The sequence below is a fragment of the Mustela nivalis genome (genome assembly GCF_964662115.1).
Source record: "Mustela nivalis genome assembly, chromosome: 1".
Classification (NCBI taxonomy): domain Eukaryota; kingdom Metazoa; phylum Chordata; class Mammalia; order Carnivora; family Mustelidae; genus Mustela; species Mustela nivalis.
The window spans coordinates 194287909-194309295 of record NC_139020.1 but is presented as its reverse complement, the minus strand read 5'-3'; the positions used below and the strand labels follow the sequence as shown (position 1 = coordinate 194309295).

The 21387-nt window shown below is 48.3% G+C and overlaps 1 protein-coding gene and 2 long non-coding RNA genes across 4 annotated transcripts in view; 2 read left to right on the top strand and 1 right to left on the bottom strand.

Moving 5' to 3' along the window:
• Positions 1-12600, bottom strand: part of RFT1 (RFT1 glycolipid translocator homolog) — a 36672-nt gene extending 24072 nt beyond the window's left edge. For both annotated transcript variants that reach the window (XM_082743111.1, XM_082743112.1), the window contains exons 1-5: positions 12488-12600; positions 8270-8355; positions 5225-5341; positions 3931-4120; positions 3259-3360 (exon numbers count right to left, since the gene is read on the bottom strand). In XM_082743111.1, coding sequence (XP_082599237.1) covers positions 3259-3360; positions 3931-4120; positions 5225-5341; positions 8270-8355; positions 12488-12550 — 558 coding nt within the window. In that variant the 5' untranslated portion in view covers positions 12551-12600. The remainder of the gene's footprint in view (positions 1-3258; positions 3361-3930; positions 4121-5224; positions 5342-8269; positions 8356-12487) is intronic.
• LOC309870760 overlaps positions 1-21387 on the top strand; it is a 280290-nt gene that overhangs the window by 156646 nt on the left and 102257 nt on the right. The window lies entirely within an intron of this gene.
• LOC309870764 lies at positions 8-8407 on the top strand. The gene is made up of 4 exons (XR_014314801.1): positions 8-899; positions 5389-5462; positions 6414-6537; positions 8305-8407. It is a non-coding gene; the product is annotated as an uncharacterized lncRNA (long non-coding RNA).

Sequence of the window (21387 nt, the reverse complement as noted above, 5' to 3'; positions counted from 1 at the left end):
CTTTTAATAGGGGCAGAATTAAGATTTGCCTGGAAATCTGACCTCAAAAGCCAAACAATAAAGAGAACTGTCTTCATTAACTGCACCTTCCAGTCAGCAGTGCCTCCCGCTCCGGGGAAGAGCTAGCTCCACTGCGGCATCTCTGGGGAAAGGGCTCCAAACACGGCAGCTGACTGGGAGAACAGTTCTGGGCAGGCAGAACATCACTTCCCTGACAGACATCCCCTAGTGCCAGCACCACAGCAATGACAAAGGATCTCAAATCTCAAAGGATCGACCCTCCTGCCTCGACAGCACCCTGCGAGGACCCACATGTCCTGTGCTTATATGCAGAGACCCCTGTCCTAGATGACAAGGGCTTTCCCAGAAACCCATAAGCTGTGACGGGGACTACAAAGCAGAACTGAGCTCTTAGCTCCCCCATCTCAGCCGGGTGCATGGGCAGGGCAAGAGCCACTCCAGAACGGGGGAGGGACTCTGGGTTGGGGGGTGATAAGAGGGCCCACCCTTCCCTCCACAGAGCCAGGACAAAAGGGTGGCTTGGGGCCAGGAGCCGCAGCCTGGGGTTTTGTTTGCAGTTTGGGAGGAGTATCCAAACAGCCCCTCTCACAGGCTCCCTTCTGCCTTCTCTCCATGCTGTGAATGCAATGCACACTAGCTCGGAAGGGAACGGGCCCTCCAGGTCCTGCTTTTAATCTGGAAATGCTAAGCCTGCTCCTGTACCAAAGGCAGAGTCCACCGTCCCTTCATGCCTTGTAAGAAGACTTAGCAGCTCTGTTGTGAGCCATGCCACCAGACGCAACAGCCCCTGTGACAACAGGACTCCCTCCTCCACCTCCCTGCACCTTCCCACAGACCAGCACCTGGGGAAAGAGTGACAGTCCATGGGCAGTCTTCAGGTAGGACATCCTAACTACGTGATCCTTCCACTATTTTGAGGGAGGAAAAATTTACATAGGATAACACCGAGTGTTATAACCATTTTAAAACGTACAATTCAGTGGCTTTTAGTACATTCACAGTGTTGTACAACCACCACTTTATTCCAGAACATTTCCATCACTCCAAAATGAAATTCTGTGCCCATTAAGCCATCACGCTCCAGTCCTCCACACCCCAGCAATGAAAATCTGCTTTGTCTCTATAGACTCGCCTATCTGGACACTGCATATTAATGGAAGCGTGTAATCGGTGGCCTGGTGCCTGGCTTCATCCACTTAGTATAATGGTTTCCGAGTTCATGGTGCTGTGCCGAGTTATCATTTTTATGGCTGAGGACTAATCCGCTGTGCACGTATGCCACTTTTTGTTCATCCATTCATCAGATGATGGACATCGGGCCTGTTTCCACCTTTTGGCTGTGGTGAATAGCGTTGCTGTGGGTATCTGCGTACGAGTTGTTTGAATACGTTTTCAATCTTTTGGGGATATACCTAGGGGCAGAATTGCTAGACATAATACCTCAGTTCTACGTTTAACTTTTTGAGGAACTGACAAACTGTTTTCCACAATGGCTGCACCGTGTTACATCCCCGCCAGCAATATGTGAGGGCTCCAATTTCTGCATATCCACATCGACACTTGTTATTTTCTTATTTTTTGGTAACAGCCACCCTAATGGGTGCAAAGTAGTATCTCATTGTGGTTTTGATTTATGTTTATTAATAACTAATGATATGGAGCATCTTTTCATGTGGTTATTGGCTATTTGGGTATATTCTTTGGAGAGATTTTTTTTTTTTAATTTATTTGACAGAGAGAGATCACAAGTAGGCAGAGAGGCAGGCAGAGAGAGAGAGGAGGAAGCAGGCACCCTGCTGAGCAGAGAGCCCAATGCGGGACTCGATCCCAGGACCTTGAGATCATGACCTGAGCCGAAGGCAGCGGCTTAACCCACTGAGCCACCCAGGTGCCCCTGGAGAGATGTTTATTGAGGTCCTTTACCTACATTTTGGGTAGTGTGCCTTTTTGTTGATGAGTTGTAAGAATTCTTTATATATTCTAGAGTGACCCTTTTATTTGACATATGATGCCATGGGGTAAGGGACTGTTTAAGGAAGAACCTGGAAGTGGGTTGGACAAAGGGGAATCCCAGAGCCGTGGTGGGGATCGCCTGCTGATATGAGGTGCTGTTGGTTCTTAGACCTCTCACACAGACACTGACAGAGAAAATGCCAGAGAAGAGCTCTCCCAAGTCTTATAATAAGAAAGCAAGTAAACTGGGAATGGGCCTTGCTGACTTAGGATGTGTCCTGCGTGGGAGCATCACAAAGTCCTAACACAAGTGTCTTTCCCAAAGGGAGTCAACCAATAACGGCAGCTTCATGGCCTCCTGTCCTATTAGGGAGAGGATATCAAAAACATGATGAATGTGGAAAACTGTAGTCCCAGATCGAATAAAACATGGCAAAAATTATCACAAATAACTCTTCTAAGATATGCAACTATTTGCAACTATTTGCAAACTGCTTTTAGGAGGCAATTCTCATGCTTATACCACTGATTTGAAATCTACTTTTTCTGTGTTTCACAACAATATTTGTAGTTTTTGCTAAGATACGGGGAAGACTTTCACATAAATCGCTACTAAAAATTTTAACTTATCTTCCTATACATTAAGAAAAATTACAAACTGCTTTGTACTATAAGCTGTTCCAGTACCTATGGCATTGTAGGTTTCATTTTTAAAATGAACACCATACTCCAGTTGTACTTTCGTTAGAGCTACGGATATGAACGAGAACCAGAACTTGGGATGGCAACGAGGCAGGGCCTGCCGGAAGTGAGAGTGTGCCTGCCAGGACTTGGCTCCTGTGCTCTGCATTGTGTGAGATTACAGTCCAAGCTCCGAACAGGCTTGGCAGAATTTCCTCCTATTCTGAAAACACCTGATTGAAATCCAGGGAAAAATCACACGCATGCAATTTGACTCCCACCCCACCCCCTCGCTGCTTTCTCCCCTCCTCCATAAGACAATCAAAGGTGAGTTTGAAACGGGCTTGCCCACAGAACATGTAAAGGAGTCGCTATATTTGACAGCGAGGTCTAGCGCAGGGACCTCACCAGGCCCCTGGGGACGCCAGGAGCAGGAGGAATAGCCAAAGAAAAAGCACGGTCAAGGCTGTCTTTTTAGAGCTCCCAGCCTGCCTCACAGGCATGAATACTCCAAATGTAAATCACACAGTAATGGGAACAAGAAGAAAAAAAATAAAATGGAGAAGCATAGATTATACAAAAGTGAAAAGCTGCAACTCTTACCTGGGCCAAAGAGAAAATGTACAGCCCCCAGTGAGGCAACCACAGCACGAGAAAAGCTGTCAGGACACTCTTGAGGATGACGGACAGGCTCTCAGCAATCACCTGCAGGAACAGGGTAAAGAGAGCACCTCACATTAATAAAAGCTAAAGGCGCACGGGAATGACGAATAGGGGCCTGGGACAGTGGCCACCCTGGCAGGGAGGATGGGGCACAGGGTTAGACACAGCACCCATAATGCTCTAGTGGGCTGGGCGGTTTGTTGGATCTTCAGTATACTATCATGCTTTAAGATTCACACATACGCTATATATTCTCTTGTACATATCAAATTACCTATTTTGAAAGATGAAAAGTTACTGTTAGTATGCAGTTACGTACAGAATCACTAGAAAAGTCTGAAAAACCTTTACAGTCCTCTTAAATTCTTATCTAAACTAGTAACTTCCCTATTAGCAAATCTATTTTGCATTAATAGTATAGCAGAGGTAAACTTAAGCCCAGCCCATCTGCCAAATTTCAAGGAAATGACCTAAACCGATCATGTTATCTTTTTCCAAATTCATTTTTAGATGCAAATCTGAAAAAAATCATCCTCTCCTAGAAAACATTTTTAAGAAACCACTCTTTCTCTTATTTTTCACACTTCCCATCAAAGCAGAAGGCACACTGACCTTGAGTCTGACAAACATCTGTGCTTGTGCCAAGACCCAGAAGGGCTCTCCCAGAAGCTCTACCACGGCCGAAAGACCAAACACCACCACTCCAGTTCCATAGTGGGAGACGACATTAGGATCCGGCACTTCAAGCAACCGTAACCATACCCAGCCCAGGAACAAGGACCAAAACACACCCAGGGGGACGCTAGAAAAGGGAAAAAATGGTTTTTTTTTAATATGCTAAGTATAAAAATTAATATATATTAAAATAGCCACACCGAACAGAAAGGAAATATAATCATAAAAATAGCTACCACTTATCAAGGCACTTCCTATACGCCAGGTACCCGATCTACTTCCTTTACGTCTCCAACACCTCCCAATGATCCTGTCATTATCCCCATTCAAGTGATGAGGGAACTAAGGCTGATGACAAGAAGTGGGTAATCTGGCCAAGGTCATGGACAGTTAGTCAAGGGCAGAAGCAGAACCCGATCCCCAACTAACGCCAAAACCTACACTCCTATCAAGTGTATTACGCTGAGAAGATAAGCAAAATTCCCGGAAAGTACATGCCTGTTGTTGGCACAGCAAATGACTAAAAGACAGTATCCAGTTGGTTCTTGCACCCAAATAAGCAACAGTCCAGTGCACAGCGTCCCTTCACACGTACACCACAGAGCACTTCAATATGACTGAGTAGTTAACTGTCAGGCCTTGAATAAAATAAACACCTCCCAGCCTCACGACAGTCATTTCCATGGGGCAAGAAGGAGTCATGTAGCCAGCACCAGCCCTCTCTGCAGGGATCTAACTGCAGAAAAGCCATTACAAGTTTTAGCTGATGTATTTGACCTTCAGAATTATTCTAAAAGGCTCAGAACTGAAATCAACCTAACAAAATTGAAGAAAGATATAATGAAAGCCCTAAAAGGCTTTCAAAAAATACTAAGTGGTTGTTAAAAGCTTGGAAAAGACTACAGCGGCAAAGATTACGAATGAAGAAGATAGCAGAGTCCCAGTGGGGCCCAGAATGGGCATCAGGAATGGCAGAAACAACCTCCCAAGAGGGTAGAAACAGGGCTAGAAACCTGGCCCCGAAATCCCCACCGGGAGCTCTTGGCCACCCACAGAGAAAACAGCCAACAAACTCTTTCCAATTGGACACTCTCTCCTTCTTGCCCCATGCCCCGGCCCCAGAAACCCCCCATTAAACCAAAGCTGGAGACAATTCAGCTTTGGGCAGATGTTGCTGTTTAACCTTTAAGACTCTTGCTTTCGCACTGTCTCCTGCCAAACCACAACTCACGTTAGCCACAAGAGGTTAAAGGTTTGGTTCCAGTCTCGCTGGGGGCCCCCGCTCAGACATGCTCTACGGAAGGCCTCTCTGGCCAGGAAGATGGTGGTCGAGTAAAGCAGTGTTAGCCTGTAAAGGAAAAGCAGAAATCAATAATGACTCTGTTTTTTTTCCAGAGAGAATTTCTGAGATTTTGCCAGCGGCAGGAAGGAAAAGTCTTGGGTAGAAGTCACTGGTGGTGATGTGAAGGGCAGTGAGTTCCTGCGGGGCCCCATACTAACCTGATCCACTTGAACAGCAGTTAGGAACGGAACAAGGCACACCTGAGAGTGTGCCTATAGAGCATTATGCCAGAATAGACAATGCTGCAGTGGCCCCCAAAACCTACCGCTTCAGAGCAAATAGCAGAGGTATGACTTGAGTCAGTTAAGGGTCTGCCTGTAGCTCAGGTCATGATCCTGGGATCCTGGCATGGAGCCTTGCCTGGGGCTCCCTGCTCAGTGGAAAGTCTGCTTCTCCCTCTGCCGCTCCCCCGACTCGTCTCTCTTCCTCTCAAATAAATAAATAAGATCTTTCAAAAATCTGTTTAAAAAAAGTAGGAAGGAAGGGGACCAAATCTCCTCTTAGGTGCTCAGATTTGAAAACAGTTTGGGCCTCTCGCCATCTGGTCTCCTCCAAATTGGCAAGTCATGGTCTAGCCCGCCCCCTACTTACCATATGGTCCAGTCTCCTCATTGGCAGTGGTGGACGGAAGCCTTGGGTGGCCACATGATCCTTGGACAACCTCAGAGAGACCTTAGTCGTGGGCTGTCCCCACTCTAGCTTCATCAGCCACAGCCTGTTGATGAGGGAAAATCTCAGCTACCACTCACCCAGGTGCAGGAGGCTCTTCCTAGGTACTGCCCACCCAGCAAGTATGGTTTTCACTAACGAGAAAAGGACAAGGTATGACCGCACACAGCAATCGGATCTCTTGGTCACACTGAGACCGGTGACCCATCAGTTCTTATAAGAGAAGCAGAGGCTCTACTGAGCGGAAGCTCTCGCCAAAAGCTTTCTCAGGACAGCCAACAGACTTGTTACACACATTACCGCAACCCAGGTCAGCAAGGCTTATCTGCATACTTGCTGGGTGGGCAGTACCTAGGAAGAGCCTCCTGCACCTGGGTGAGTGGTAGCTGAGATTTTCCCTCATCAACAGGCTGTGGCTGATGAAGCTAGAGTGGGGACAGCCCACGACTAAGGTCTCTCTGAGGTTGTCCAAGGATCATGTGGCCACCCAAGGCTTCCGTCCACCACTGCCAATGAGGAGACTGGACCATATGGTAAGTAGGGGGCGGGCTAGACCATGACTTGCCAATCTGGAGGAGACCAGATGGCGAGAGGCCCAAACTGTTTTCAAATCTGAGCACCTAAGAGGAGATTTGGTCCCCTTCCTTCCTACTTTTTTAAACAGATTTTTGAAAGATCTTATTTATTTATTTGAGAGGAAGAGAGACGAGTCGGGGGAGCGGCAGAGGGAGAAGCAGACTTTCCACTGAGCAGGGAGCCCCAGGCAAGGCTCCATGCCAGGATCCCAGGATCATGACCTGAGCTACAGGCAGACCCTTAACTGACTCAGCCACCCAGGTGCCCACATTTTTTACATTAAAAAAAAAAAAAAGATTTACGGGGCGCCTGGGTGGCTCAGTGGGTTGGGCCGCTGCCTTCGGCTCAGGTCGTGATCTCGGGGTCCTGGGATCGAGCCCCACATCGGGCTCTCTGCTCAGCAGGGAGCCTGCTTCCTCCTCTCTCTCTGCCTACTTGTGATCTCTGTCAAATAAATAAATAAAATCTAAAAAAAAAAAAAAAAAAAAAAAAAAGATTTTATTTTTAAGTAATCTCTACACCTAACACAGTGCTCAAACTTCCAACCTCAAGATCAAGGGTCACATGCTCCACCCACTGAGCCAGCCAGGCGCCCCTCTTCCTGTTTTTCACAGTATTTCTTGAAGTATGGTCCTTACCTTAAAATTATCTGAGCAGGGGCACCTGGGTGGCTCAGTGGGTTAAGTCTCTGCCTTCGGCTCGGGTCATGATCTCAGGGTCCTGGGATCGAGCCCCGAGTTGGGCTCTCTGCTCAGCAGGGAGCCTGCTTCCCCCTCTCTCTCTCTGCCTGCCTCTCTGCCTAATTGTGATCTCTGTCTCTGTCAAATAAATAAATAAAATATTTTTTTAAAAAATTATCTGAGGAGCTTGTCAAAATACTGATTCCTGGGTCCCTCCTCAGTCTCACCTACTGTAAACCACATGATTCCTTTGCCCATCAAAGTTTGAGAACCTTCTGCAAGCTCAGAGAACAGAGCCCGGAGCTTGTTTGGTGGGTATTCAGTGTGAAATGCTGTCTGGAACATACCGTCTTATTTATCAGGACACGAAGCTACACCTGAGAGGCTGAGCTATTCTGAGCACTCACATTACTCCATATACTTTCGTGTCATTTGTGAATTCAGAATATGTGTGGGTGCCCTTGAACGGAAAGGAAAGGAATAAAAAAAAAAAAAAAAGGAGTCTTAAAGCAAGGCAGCTCTCTAAGAGCCGCCGCTGAGGGACTCGTGACAGGGACTCAAGCTCTCACCCTAGCTTCCATTCTCCAATTATAAAAGTCACTGAGGAGGGAAGGCAGCCTGCTCCAGGCCTGCAGTTAGGAAGCACATCCTCAAGCACTGCAGATTTCCTGCTTCCCTCGCTGTCAGCAGGACAAGAACACAGGATTATACCTGAGACAGGGTTTGCAAGGAATTACTCCCACTCCTCTCCTGGGTTCCCAGAGCAGCCAAACCGGAACAGCTGGCAGAGAAATGTGCACTTGGAGGCCGCTAATGGAAAACACTCCATGGGGCCATTAGAAGCAACATCGCCTGCTCATTCCCCCAGCCCAGCACGCTCTCCCTCAGCCCACTGCTAGAACACTCCGCTTCTGGGAAAGGGCCGTGCTTCTAAAATCCGAGGGTGACACAAAGGTGCCCTGACTCGGGGTGTGGGTTGTGGGCAGTGCCAGGGCTCATCCCTTCTTACCTTACGTTCACTATGCCAACGATTTCCTTTGACAGGAAGCGGAGAACAAACGCATTCAAGACAAAGGTGATCACGCGAAACAACACCTACGGAAAAAGAGGGAAAATACACGAGAATAAATTATGTTGGGAACATTTACTTGTGAATTGAAAACAATGTGGCTGTCCTCCCTAATAACGTACTGACAGCAGCTTCGCCAGAGACCCTCTCAGAAATGCGCCGCCTGTCTGCGTTTCTGCTGAAATGTCATTCCTTGGGGTCCCTCAGCACACCTCTGCAGTGGTCAAGAACCCACAAAGGCACATGGAAGTCTCCCTAATTTATTGATAAGAGGGAGGCCCTGACATATTTAGTGAATTTCTTCCAGTTCAAAGTTAGGCGCTCCAGGAGACAGAGAATTCTAGTTAGTGCTTCACATTGGCCCCCACTCCAGCCTGTTTAGAAATAGCACATGCTTAGCAAGTGGGAGCCTGCAGGGTACGGCGGTATCTCTAGGAATCACAGGGCCTAATTTCTCTTTCTTCTCTGCCTAGTAATATCTGGGGATTCTGATAATGACTTTTAGTCTCTTTTAACTTGTATTCTCAATTAGAAAAGCAAAAAATAGGGGCGCCTGGGTGGCTCAGTGGGTTAAGCCGCTGCCTTCGGCTCGGGTCATGATCTCAGGGTCCTGGGATCGAGTCCCGCATCGGGCTCTCTGCTCAGCAGGGGGCCTGCTTCCCTCTCTCTCTCTCTGCCTGCCTCTCTGTCTTCTTGTGATCTCTCTCTGTCAAATAAATAAATAAAATCTTTAAAAAAAAAAAAAAAGAAAGAAAAGCAAAAAATATTTGCTACTTTCTTGAGGAGTTAAAAAAAAAAAAAAAATATATATATATATATATATATATATATATATGTAAGTACGGGGTGCCTGGCTGACTCAGTCAGTAGAGCATGTGACTCTTGATCTTGGGGTTATGAGTTTGAGCCCCAACCTAGGTATAGGGATTACTTAAAAATAAAATCCTTTATTTATTTTTTAAAAGATTTACTTATTGGGGCGCCTGGGTGGCTCAGTGGGTTAAGCCTCTGCCTTCGGCTCAGGTCATGATCTCAGGGTCCTGGGATCTCAGGTCCTCCCTGGGGCTCGATCCCAGGACCCTGAGATCATGACCTGAGCCGAAGGCAGAGGCTTAACCCACTGAGCTTAACCCACTGAGCCACTCAGGCGCCCCCAAAATAAAATCCTTTGAAAAAATTTTTGAGTACCACCGACACACAATGAGGTAACTTTTAAACGATAACTGTAAATAATAAGATAATATAAAATAGGGAAAGGGAGAGAGTCCAGCTATCGCCATTGAAGAGGATATATACCAAGATTTCAAACCTGTCAATTCAAGAAAACTACCTGAGCAAAGAATTCTTTTTTTTTTTTAAGATTTTATTTATTTATTTGACAGAGAGAGATCACAAGTAGATGGAGAGGCAGGCAGAGAGAGAGAGAGGGAAGCAGGCTCCCTGCTGAGCAGAGAGCCCGATGCGGGACTCGATCCCAGGACCCTGACAGGTGAGCACCCAACTCTTGATTTCGGCTCAGGTCATGATCTCTCAGGACTGTGAGATCATGACCTGAGCCGAAATCAAGAGTTGGGTGCTCACCTGACTGAGCCACCTAAGCGCCCCTGAACAGCTACACCTTGAAAGATTTCAATCAAAGTTTGCCAATAGGCCATGACAGTTTGAAAATGTCTGGGGAAAGATATGACCAAAAACGGAGAGTACAGTTTAACACTGTTAGTGTCTGTAACACTGAAGTCATAGAGCAACAAGGTCTCCAAAGCCAAGCTACCACAGTCTTAACCTTTATGGAGTCAAAGGTGGCCTTTTGGGGAATGCCTGATGAAAGCTCTGTAGCTCTCCTAGGAAACGCAGATATATACATGTATATATATAAACACCAAATTATTTACTCAATTTTAGACGTTTGAGGCCAATTCCATTCAGCCCTGAATGGAAAAAGCGCTCAGCTCAGAGTCTCAAATCACCACTTAGCTGTTAAACCCATCATCTCCTAACTCCTCTACCTATCTTATAGGGTTGAGAACAAGGATCAAATAAGATTGTGAAGGTGAAAGCATTTTTGAAAAACAAATACAAATGAAAGACCTTCATACTTTCACTATGATCAGCTCAGAATTAAGACAGAGAATAAGCTCTCAAATTCTTGCAGAATACAGTGTAATCGCAAACCTACCTCAAGTAGATTCGGAAGCCTAGATTATGGCTGTATTCTTAAAAAGACGTACACCTATTTATGCTAACAAGAGTCAAAGTTATCATTGTCTAAGAAAATGTCTCGGGCTATATCCCTATCTCCTAGTTGAAGTTGAGTTAATGAAGCTCTGAAGCTGTTCATGCTACACAGTATCTGCTCCACATAGTGGCCCTTATTAGCATCACAATCTTCATTTAACTTTGTAAAGGACTTCACAGTTTACTTTTTCACATTAAAAGGAATTTATTACATGCATCATATATGTATACTTTAATTTTAGTTAATATACAGCGCATTATTGGTTTCTGGAGTAGAAGTCAGTGATTTATCCTGTTCACACCACACCCAGTGCTCATCACAAGTGCCCTCTTTAATACCTATCACCCATCTAGCCTGTCCCCCACCCACCTCCCTCAAGGACTTCAGAACTTTAAAAAAGCTCTTACATTTGGTACCCATTTGCCCCTTTAAAGCAACTGGGTAAATGCACAGAAAGCAAGTTAAGACTCAGAGCAAAGTGATTTACTCAATGTCACAAACAATCATATGACCCAGCTTCACTTTACAGGTAGGCACCTGACTCCTAGTCCATTGTATTTTCTGCTAAGATGTGGTTTATTTGTTTGTTTGTTTATGAAGCCAATCCGGGTGGTAAGGTATCATCAAAGATTGAACAATCAGCATTATGGCTAAAACACTGAACTCCGTTATTTATGTTGTGGAATAGAAGAAAAAAGACTTGGTAAATTCAGGATTCACCTACTTTAGGGTTAGGTGAATGTTTATTAAGCATTTATCTTGTGCAAGGAACTCTTCTACATGCTTTATGTGATTATTTCATTTCATTCCTATAAGGACCATTTTAAAAATCCTTATTACCATAATAAAAATACCTAACATTTACTAAGTACTCATAATGAGTCAGGCACTTAACAGTCATGCCATCTAATCTTGCTAATGACCCTATGAGGCTGCATTACTGTTCTCATTTAAGATGAAAACTGATGCTCAAAGTAAAGCAATTTTTCACAAGGACAGGGATCTGCCAAGTAACAAGGATTACACTTGAGCTCAAGTGTGCCCGGTTTTCTCTCCTGTTATCCAAGTGAAATGCTGCCTCTAAAATAAAGGGGAGGGCAGATTCAGGATTTTTCTGAGTAAGGGCTAAATGGCTCAAGAGTGCAACACAGGAAAAACTGAGCCCCTTGACTTAGAATGACCAGCTCCTAGGTTAAAAGAATCTTTAAAGACCATTTGGACCAACTGGCATGTACCTTATCCGAGAGATGATGAAAATTAGGGCCAAAAAGGGGAAGTGACTTATCCAAGGTCACATAGCCAGAGGGAAAATGCAGCCAATATTTACGAAGTGCATACTAAGAGTCAGGTTCAGCATTAAGTACAATTATCTTTATGACTCCAGTCAAGCCTCGTAGCAAATTTATGAGCTAGGTACTAGTATGACCCCGGTTTTCCCACGAGGAGCTGAGTTTTGGCCGAAGTCCTTTGTCCTGGGTCATGCAGCTAGCACAAGGCAGAACCAGGATTCCTACACCAGGTATCTTTTTCTTAGTTATGCCATACTGTCTCTCTCAACTCGGTGGGAGTCAGAGCGTCTTAAAAGGGGTCCGAGGGTCAGCGATGGGACATGGAGAAAGTGAACCCCTTCCCTTAAAAGCATCATATTCTAGACCACCTGCCACCCGACCTGCCTCCTACTACCATATGGGAGATACAATGCTCAGAACCAAAGTGACTTGTTTGCAGTCTCCCAGCCAGCGCTCCGCGCTCCAGGCCCAGGCGCTCCTTCGCCGCCGCCACCGCCTCTTCTCCAACCCTTGTGTAAGTGGGGTCCACACCGGGACTCGGTGCACCCCGGGGCGTGCTCACAAGGGCCCCAGGGCCGCCTCCCCGCGCATCCCGGCTGCGGGTGGAGCTCGGACCGGCCGGGCACAGAGTACCTGCAGGAGCAGACCGGAGGAGGCCAGGCGGGCCGCCTGACCCAGCACCTCCCTGCTGCCCATAGCTTCGGCGCCGGGACTCGGTCACCCGGAAACGCCACCGCCTACCGGCCGCGTCGCAAACAGATAGCGTCACGGAGCGACTCGCCCTTTGATTGGTGATCTTGGGGCGGCGGAGGCGGAGCACGAAACGTTTTGGTCCGTTAAGCGGCCGGCTTGAATGACGTCACTGAGCCGACGCCGCGTTTCTTCTCTCGTTTGGGCTGAGCTTGTGAGGTTTCTGTTCCTGCCCCTTCCCGTCCCGAGTTAAGTGAAACTGTTAAAGTAGCCAAAGTCCCGTCCCTGAGGCTCTCAGCCTCCCAGCTAAGAAACATTAACTTCCCGGCCTTGTTTATTAAGATTCTTGACTTTTGGTCTTGGTTTACGAAGCTGGACCACAACCCCCAGAATTAGGCAGGACAGGAATTAACCATTATTTTACACAGAAAGGACTGAAGGACCGGAAGTTAAATCAGCCTTTTCACGTGCGTGTCATCCTTCCTAAAGAGCTGAGAATTGGGCCCTGTCCTCAGATAAGTAAGACGAGACGTGAGTGGTGCCAACTCTGGGCTTCAGATCCTAAAACCCCCTGTTTTGCCTACGTGCTACCCGTGGTGAGGACAGAGCAGAGGAATGGGCGGGAAGCGCCTTGTAAAACATAAGGCACATCGCACAGCATCGGCTGCTCTGATTTGACCACAGTCTACTTTCTGAACCACCTCTCACGCCACCACTGCCCTTTCCCAACACTCTCCGGTTCTAGCCATTCGGAACACTTACCATTCCTCAAACAGGCCCTTATCGCATTAGACTTCGTTCTTGTTGCCCCTCGGCCCAAAGTGCCTTCCCTGATGGCCCATCCAGCCCCTCACCCATTCTCCCAGACCCCATTGTCCTGACTTTCCCGAGTACTACAGTCAGGACCTGCGATGGAGTGAATGCTGGTGTCCTCTCCAAATTCACGTTGAACCCCTAATCCCCAGTGTCATGGTACTTGGAAGTAGGGCCTTTGGGAGGTAGTAGGTTATGAGCGTGGTACCTTCATGAATGGGGTTAGTGCCTTTATAAGAAGACATAAGAAAGAAAGGAATGCTCTCTCTCTGCCGTATGAGGATACAGCAAGAAGGCAGCCATCTACAAACCAGCCAGCACTTTATCTTGAACTTTGCAGCCTCCAGAACTGCGATAAATAAATGCTTGTCATTTAAGCCACCTAGTCCTTTGTATGTTGTTACAGCAGCCTAAGCACCTGGCAAGCACTTTGTGACCTTTATAGCTTCTAGCACAATCTGCTTTGCAGTGAAGAGTCTAGAATATGTGTCTCTGCCTAAACAGCCATGAGCTTCAAGAAGGCAAGAGTGTTGCAGCAGTATTGGGGAAGGCTCCTAGGAGTTCCATAAACGCCTCCTGCCCTGATACAGCTGCCTAGTGCTGTTGGAAACACCACAGGGCTCAAGGCCGATCCCCTCTCCTCCCCCACTCCATCTTGCCAAATTACTCAAACTGTGTCCAATGATAGAGGCTCAGAATGTGTTTGACTATGAGACAGACCCGGCCCTGAATCCTCATTCTGTTACTCACTAACCTGGCAACCTCCGTCTGCTCATCTATTGAATAGGAGATATTTTCTGTCTATCTGTCATGTGAGGGTAATCACAAGAATGGAAGCAGACAAAAGTCTGGCTCTTCAGGAACCTAAAATCTAGTAGAAGGGAAACCAATTGAAACCGTCCTGGTAATAAAATTTCACATAGTGATAAGTGCTATGAAAAATATGAAACCAGATAAGGTAAGAGAGGCTTTTGGAGGGGGAGGGGGCATGCTGTTCTGGAGGGCAAGGTAAATCAGGCACCCACCTGGGACAGGACTGTATCTAGAGAGGAGGGCAAAGTGCCAAAGGGTCAGCCTAATGTATTTGGCCTAATGGCTGAGATGCCCAAGGGCTTGACCTGGGCAGCTTGCCCATCCCCATGGAGACGAGGTAGGCTCCCGCTCCCTTTATCCCCAGCTAAGCAGCTGCCTCATCCATGGCTAGCCCCTGAAGCAGAACCAACGAAGAGCTCTTCATGTCCACATACTCCTAACCCTGGGCATCCTGGTGGGCTGGCCTAGGAGATCTCCTGGCTGGCCAGGAGATCGTTTTGCTGGGGGCAAAGAAGCCAAAAGGGAAATGCTCCAGGCTAAGTCCAAAGAGCAAAGCCTCAGGGGAGTCCAGGATACAGACTCTGAGGGGTTCTTGGGCACAGAGTCAGGGGACCTTTTTCTCTCATTCTGGAGGTTAGGACTTAGTAAGGAGAGACTGAGCATGCACTTTTTGCTCAGAGCCATACTGGGTGCTGGGGTGGTGGGGGGAGGGACCTTGCTGAGGGCTGATGAGCACTGACCACCGACTCCGTGGTACTCGTGGCATGCACGGCACTCGTGTGTGCAATGTACATGTATGTTTCAGCTCCTTTACCTCCCTCAACAGCTCTTGGGGTGGGTATTACATATGAGCACAAGGAAGCACAGAGATGTTAGTGACTCACCCAAGGTCATTCAGCGAGGGGGCAGTCAAGCTGGTATTTGAACCCAGGTGCTTTCTGACCCTAAATGCTTGGAGATGTTCCTGCCCTCAAAAAGCTTCTGGTCCCAAAGGAGACCTAAGAGTCCCCATATCTGAACCACAGAGAACATACATGGCATGAAGGGGATGGACTCTGGGAGGCCTGCAGTGGTCAAGCACCAGTGGGCTTAGAGGATTCCCTCACCTCCATGCCGAGCCTCTCCAAAGGCCTTGCCTCTTCTAGGAGCACTGGTACCCAGAGGGTATGGCACATTCTGTGGGTTTTGTGTAGAAGGCTAAGCTCAAGGCTGGTGAACTGCTGTCTGCTGGCTATTGCCTGTTTTGTACACAGCCTTCAAACTAAGAACGGTTTTTACATTTTCAAGTGGTTGCAGGAAAAATCAAAAGAAAAACATTTGATGACACAGGAAAAGTATACGAACTTCAAATTCCAATGTCCAGAAATAAAGTGGTCTCGGAGAACACCCCCGTCCACCCACTTGTCCGCATACTGTCTGCAATTACGGTCGTGCTATCAGAACAGAATAGTGTGCCCCCAAAACTGAAAATACTTCCTATCTGGCCTTTTACAGAAAAAGGTTGTCAGTCCTGGTGATCAGTGTCGAGCCCCAGCGCCTGACATGGAGTACACATCTGGATATTGAATAAATGAATGCAGGGATAAGTGAATGATGAAGCACTAGGGAAAAAGGGAAGACGAGTTCTTCCCCAGGGGTCACCTGGTTTGGAGAACACCAGACTGTAGATGGTGGTCACTGAAGGAGCTGTGTCCCCAGGCTGCCCCCCTCCATCCTGCCCTCTGTGCCAAGGAAAGCTGACCCAAGCAGGCTATTTCATTACAAAGCTAGAGGGAGTGCCAGGGCTGACACCAAGCCAGCTAGTCTCCCCAAGAAGCAGAGCAGGGTGGGGGGGGGGTTGCCAGGGGGCCAGTAAGGAGGGAGGAAGCTATGTGCCTTGGGAGGAAGCAGAGCTGGGCTCGGTCCCAGGCACCAGCCAGTAGGTGGCCCGTGTCTTGGGTGAGGGCCCTGCCCTCCCAAGCCTTCCTACTGCACCAAGAACCTCCCCCAGGGCCCCTCCCAGAAGGAGAACCCCAAGGCTCTGCTCCTTCCTCAGAAGTCCTGGCGGTGGGGGAGGGGGTCTGGGGCAGGGGAAGGTGAGAGCACCGGTGGAGCAACTAATAGTTCACATTTGCCGAGCCCATGTAGGCTCAGTATCAGGCATTTTGCTTTCATGATCTCATTTTATTCCCACAGCAGCCCCATGGGGTAGGCACCCTTGTTCTCCCCATTTTACAGATGCAGGAAACTGAGGCTCAATGCCGTAACAGACTTGCCCAAGGTCTAGTAAATGGTGGTGCTGGAATTTGCCCCTGGCAGTGTGGTTCTCAGACCCCAACTAGGACTAAACCAGAGTGTCTTTTGTTAATGCTGATTCCTGGGCTCCACCTCAGCAGTTCTGATTCAAGAGGCTGGGATAGGCCTGGGAATTTGCATTAACGAACACCCTGGGTGATTCTGATACAGTGGACCGGGCTCTGAGAAGCACTGCCTGAGGACACTTCTTCAGGCACCCTGTACAAACTGCTTCCCTTGGGGCGCCTGTGTGGCTCAGTCATTAAGCCTCTGGCTTCGGCTCTAGGTCATGATCGCAGGGTCCTGGGATTGAGCCCGGCACTGGGCTTCCTGCTCACAGGGAGCCCGCTTCTCCCTCTGTTCCCCACTGCTTTCTCTCCCTACCTCTCTCTCTCAAATAAATAAATAAAATCTTAACAAAACAAAACAAAACTGCTTCCTTCAATGAGCTGAAAATAAGCTGGCAAAGCAAGTCCCGAGCTCTGCCCCAGGCTTGTCCAGCCTGCAAGGGGTCTTGCTGTCAGGACTGGGCTGTGGGTCAGTGGTCAGGGCAGCAGGGGTTGGAGGCAGTCCCTGGGTGAGGGCCTTGGGGAAATTCCTTGCCAGGAAGGGTGTACCGTGCTGCCCTGGGGACCCAGGGTCTGCCCATGCATTGAGGGTGAGCTACCATAGGCCCAGGGTTCTGCTGGCTCCTCTGGGCACTGACTTGTGCAGAGACAGGAGAGTGACCTGTCACGCGTGCAGTATGGTTCAGTTCAATGCCATCCTGGTTTCGAAGCCACCATCCCATGCTGTGCCTTGGGAAGGAACTCAAGAGCAAATGGGGCACCATCACTGTGCTCTCAGAGCCTGGGGTCCCTCTCCAGGAGAACACAAGTGTGATCCCAGGCAGGCTGGGGTGGAAGAAATGGGCTTGGAGAATTCGGGGGAGTGGGGGGACAGATGTTTCCGGCTGGGGCATCAGCAAAGCTTTCCTGCAGAGGCTGTTTTTGGGCTGTGCCTGAATGGGCAAGAGGGCTGGGTCAAACACAGGGCTGTGCTGGGCCGAGGGAGCAGGAGCAGCGAGGGCTCATGGGAAGGAACCGGCGGAGCCCGTTGGAGGACCCAGGCATTGGCTCTGACTGCCCTGGAGTGCGGAGTCCTATGAATGGCCTGGGCCCCAGTGCTGGGCTGGTGGCTCCCAGAAGAACAAGTTCACGGGGGTGGGCATGCATGTGTGAATGAAAACAAATTCAGCGACACGTGTTCAATGGGCATAGTGAGGGGAGCATGCACTCGCAGGTGTGAGCAGGCCTGCTTGCCAGGGGCTGCCTTCAGTTATATAAAGTCTGGGCGAGGAGGTATGTGCCCGTGTGCATGAACGGACTCATGCTTGTGAGTTCATAAGGGAGTGTGGACACGAAAGCATGACTGTGTGGCCACGTGCAGAGCACGCGATGTGGGAAGACATGAAGGCGTGGACGCCTGCGAGTATACTCTGGGACTCAGCCTTCGGGCTTTCTGAGTCGTGGTCCACAGCCCCCATAAGGTTATGTTAATGTTAATTAATGGTTAATGTTGTCGGATCAGGCCCCCGCTTCCCATGCAACACCTCGGGTCATCCTTTCTTCCATCCTGCGAGCTGGACTTCTACTCGTTATGTCATCGTCTTATCTGTTATTATCTCCGTTTTACAGAGGAGGCCACCGAGGCTCAGGAAAGTCAAGTGATTTGCTTAGGGTTACACCGCCAGCAGGTAGCAGAGCCAAGACTAAGCCCAAGCTGTGGGGCCTCAGACCCCCCCCCACACACACACACCCTTCCTGTTTCCTACAAGCTGCTGCTGGGCCATCCGTGGTGAGGAGCTGCACTGGCATACGGCTGGCCTGGACATGGCACAGACACCCAGGGCTCTTCATGGGCTAAGTGGGAAGAGACCTCCCCTGGGGCCTAGCTCTTAGGACCCAGGGCTGCAACGTAGAAATGTCACACAGAGGTGAAATGGGGCAGTCCTTGTTTATCCCAAACCCCAAAGAATTTGGACTGGAGCCAGCAGAGGCCCCTAGCCTGAGCAATGTGCTGTGTCCTGCTCTTTGGAACAACAGTCCAGCATGGAGAGTTGTCCCAGACTCTGTTATGCTGGTTTCTTGGAGGCTGCTTTGCAGCAGAAGGCCAGGATCCTAGGCTGGGGACCAGCGTCCCTTCCCTGCCCTCTAACAGCCTGCTGGCTGCAGCAGCAGCCCCCTCCTTGTGTCCCTGTCTTTCTTGTTGCGTTCAGGGTGCCGGTTGCCATGTTAAAAAACAAAACAGACCACAAACAAAGGGTCTCCCAGGGTCCTTTTCCCTACCACTTGGAGATGACCTGATCTAAGTCAAAGGCCTTTTGGGGAAGTCATTTGCTCACTTCTCTGAGTCTCCTACCCTCATCTGTAAAACGGGGGTAACCAGAATCCCTACCACGTGGGTCACGGTGAGAATGAAATGAGGTAACGTGTGCAGAGCTCTCCACACCCCTGGGCACACAGAATGAGCATGCCTGACACACACAGGCGCTGTCAGCGACATTTCCACCAGATTCGCAACGGCAGGGCTGACCTCATTTCTCCCTGTGACCCTGGCAAAATATTCCATCTTTCTGGACCTCCGTCTCCTACCCCATAGAGACTCTTTTGACCTTTTTTGTTGTTGTTGTTTTTGTTGTTATATATTGAAATATTTTAAAATATAATTTATTTTAATAATTCCGGACCATTAAATTCAACCCTTCTAAAGCGTACAAGTCAGGGGGTGTTAGCATATGCCCAGAGTTGTGCCAGGGTCAACCAGGATTTCATCAAGAGCATTTTCATCACTCCCAAAAGAAACCCCCTACTCACTAGCAGGCTCTCCCCTTTCTTGCTTCTATGCAGCTCCTGGATACCAAGAATCAACTTTGTGTCTTTGGATTTGCTGATTCTGGGAAGTTCATATAAATGGAATTGTACAGAGCCAGGTCTTTTGCACCAGGATTCTTTCCCTTAACATAGTGTTTTGTTTTTTTGTTTTTTTTTTTTAAGAATGGTCCATGTTGGGCAATGTCCAGTACTTCGTAATTTTTATGGCTGAACCCTGTCCTACGTGTAGCTTGACCACATTCTGTTTATGCACTTAGCTGCTGATGGAGAGTTGGGTTGTTTCCACTTTTTGGCTGGTATGGATACTGTTGCTATGAGCATTTGCATAAAGATTTTTGCGCGGACATACATGTTTTCCATTCTCTTGGGTAGGTATCTGGGTGTGAGGTTGTGCTAACTCCGTGTTAATCTGATTTTCACAGTTACTGCACTATTTTATGTCCCCACTGGTAGTAGAGAAGGGCTCCGATGTCTCCCCATCCTCACCAATACTTACTATTGTCCGTGTTTTAATCATAGTCACGCTAGCAGTTATGAAGCAGTATGTCCTTTCGATTTGCATTTCCCTAATGACTAATGTTCTTGAGCATCTTTTTGTGTGCCTATTGGCCATTTGCATGTCTTTTTTGGGGCACATGTCTGTTGAAAGCCTTTGCCCGTTTTAACATTCTTTTTTAATTTTAGCCAATAGTTACTGAGCACCTACTATGTGCTGGCAAACTTGGGGACTCTGCTTGGAGCATGAAAGCTTGCCCTGCCCAGCCTCCCAGGGCTGTCACATTGGAGCATGTGTGTGGGGGAAGGGACACGGCTCCAAAAAAGGGAGGAGGCACAGAGTGGACAAGGGCCTCGGGTTTCAGAGGCTCTGTCTGTGTAATGCACCCTCCCAGGGGCTACCCTGCCCATTGGCTGCCCCACCACACCTGACACCAGTGTGATCAATACCATGTAGCCCGAAGCTGACTGCAAGTGGTAGGCACTGCCTGAGTATGCTCCCTCAGGGATTCTCAGTTTAAACCTACTCCTACCCAACCACATAACCCCTGCTCATCTCCAGGGAGCTCTGCACAGTGACTGCTGGCAGCAGTCGGGCTCTGCTGAGGTCTGAGGACCTTGCTCTCCGCCCACTGCTGTGTGCCTTCTGCGTGTTCCTTGACCTCTCTGAGCCTCAGTTTTGCTCTTTTTTTTTTTTTTTAAAGATTTTAATTATTTATTTGACAGAGAGAGATCACAAGCAAGAGAGGCAGGCAGAGAGAGAGGGGAAAGCAGACTCCCTGCCGAGCAGAAAGCCCATGTGGGGCTTGATCCCAGGACCCTCAGATCATGACCTGACCTGAAGGCAGAGGCTTAATCCACTGAACTAACCAGGTGTCCTCTTTCTTTCCTTCTTTCTTTCTTTTTAAGATTTTATTTATTTATCTGAGAGAAAGAGAGAGAGGGCATGAGCAGGAGGGACAGGCAGAAGGAGAGGGAGAGAATCTCAAGCAGACTCCCTGCGGAGTGCAGAGCCCAATGCGGGGCTCAATCTCATGACCCTGTGATTGTGACCAGAGATGAAATCAAGAGTGCAACATTCAATCGACTGAGCCACTCAGACTGAGCACTCTGAGTCTCAGTTTCCTTATCTGTGGAAAGGGAGAATACTAGCACATTCTCTAGGTGATTATAAGGCTGAAATGAAATGATGCATGTAAAAGGCTTTACAGAGGTTGAGGCAGAGGAAATGTTCACTAAGTATAACTCATGTTCTTTGTTTTGTCATCTGAAAACTGTGAGGGACAAGATAATCTTTGAAGGCTTGACTCCCTCATAGAAAGGAGAGGTTGACGGGGTGCCGGGGTGCCTGGGTGCCTCAGTCAGTAAAGCATCTGACTTTGGTTCAGGTCATGATCTCAGGGTCCTGGGATGGAGCCCCACATTGAGCTCCGTGCTCAGCAGAGTCTGCTTGAGGTTCCTCCCTCCATCTCTCCTCCCACTTGTGCTCTGTCTCTCTCCATCAAGTAAATAAATAAAAAAAAATCTTAAGGGAAGGAAGGAAGGAAGGAAAGTAGGAAGAAAGAAAGAAGTTGA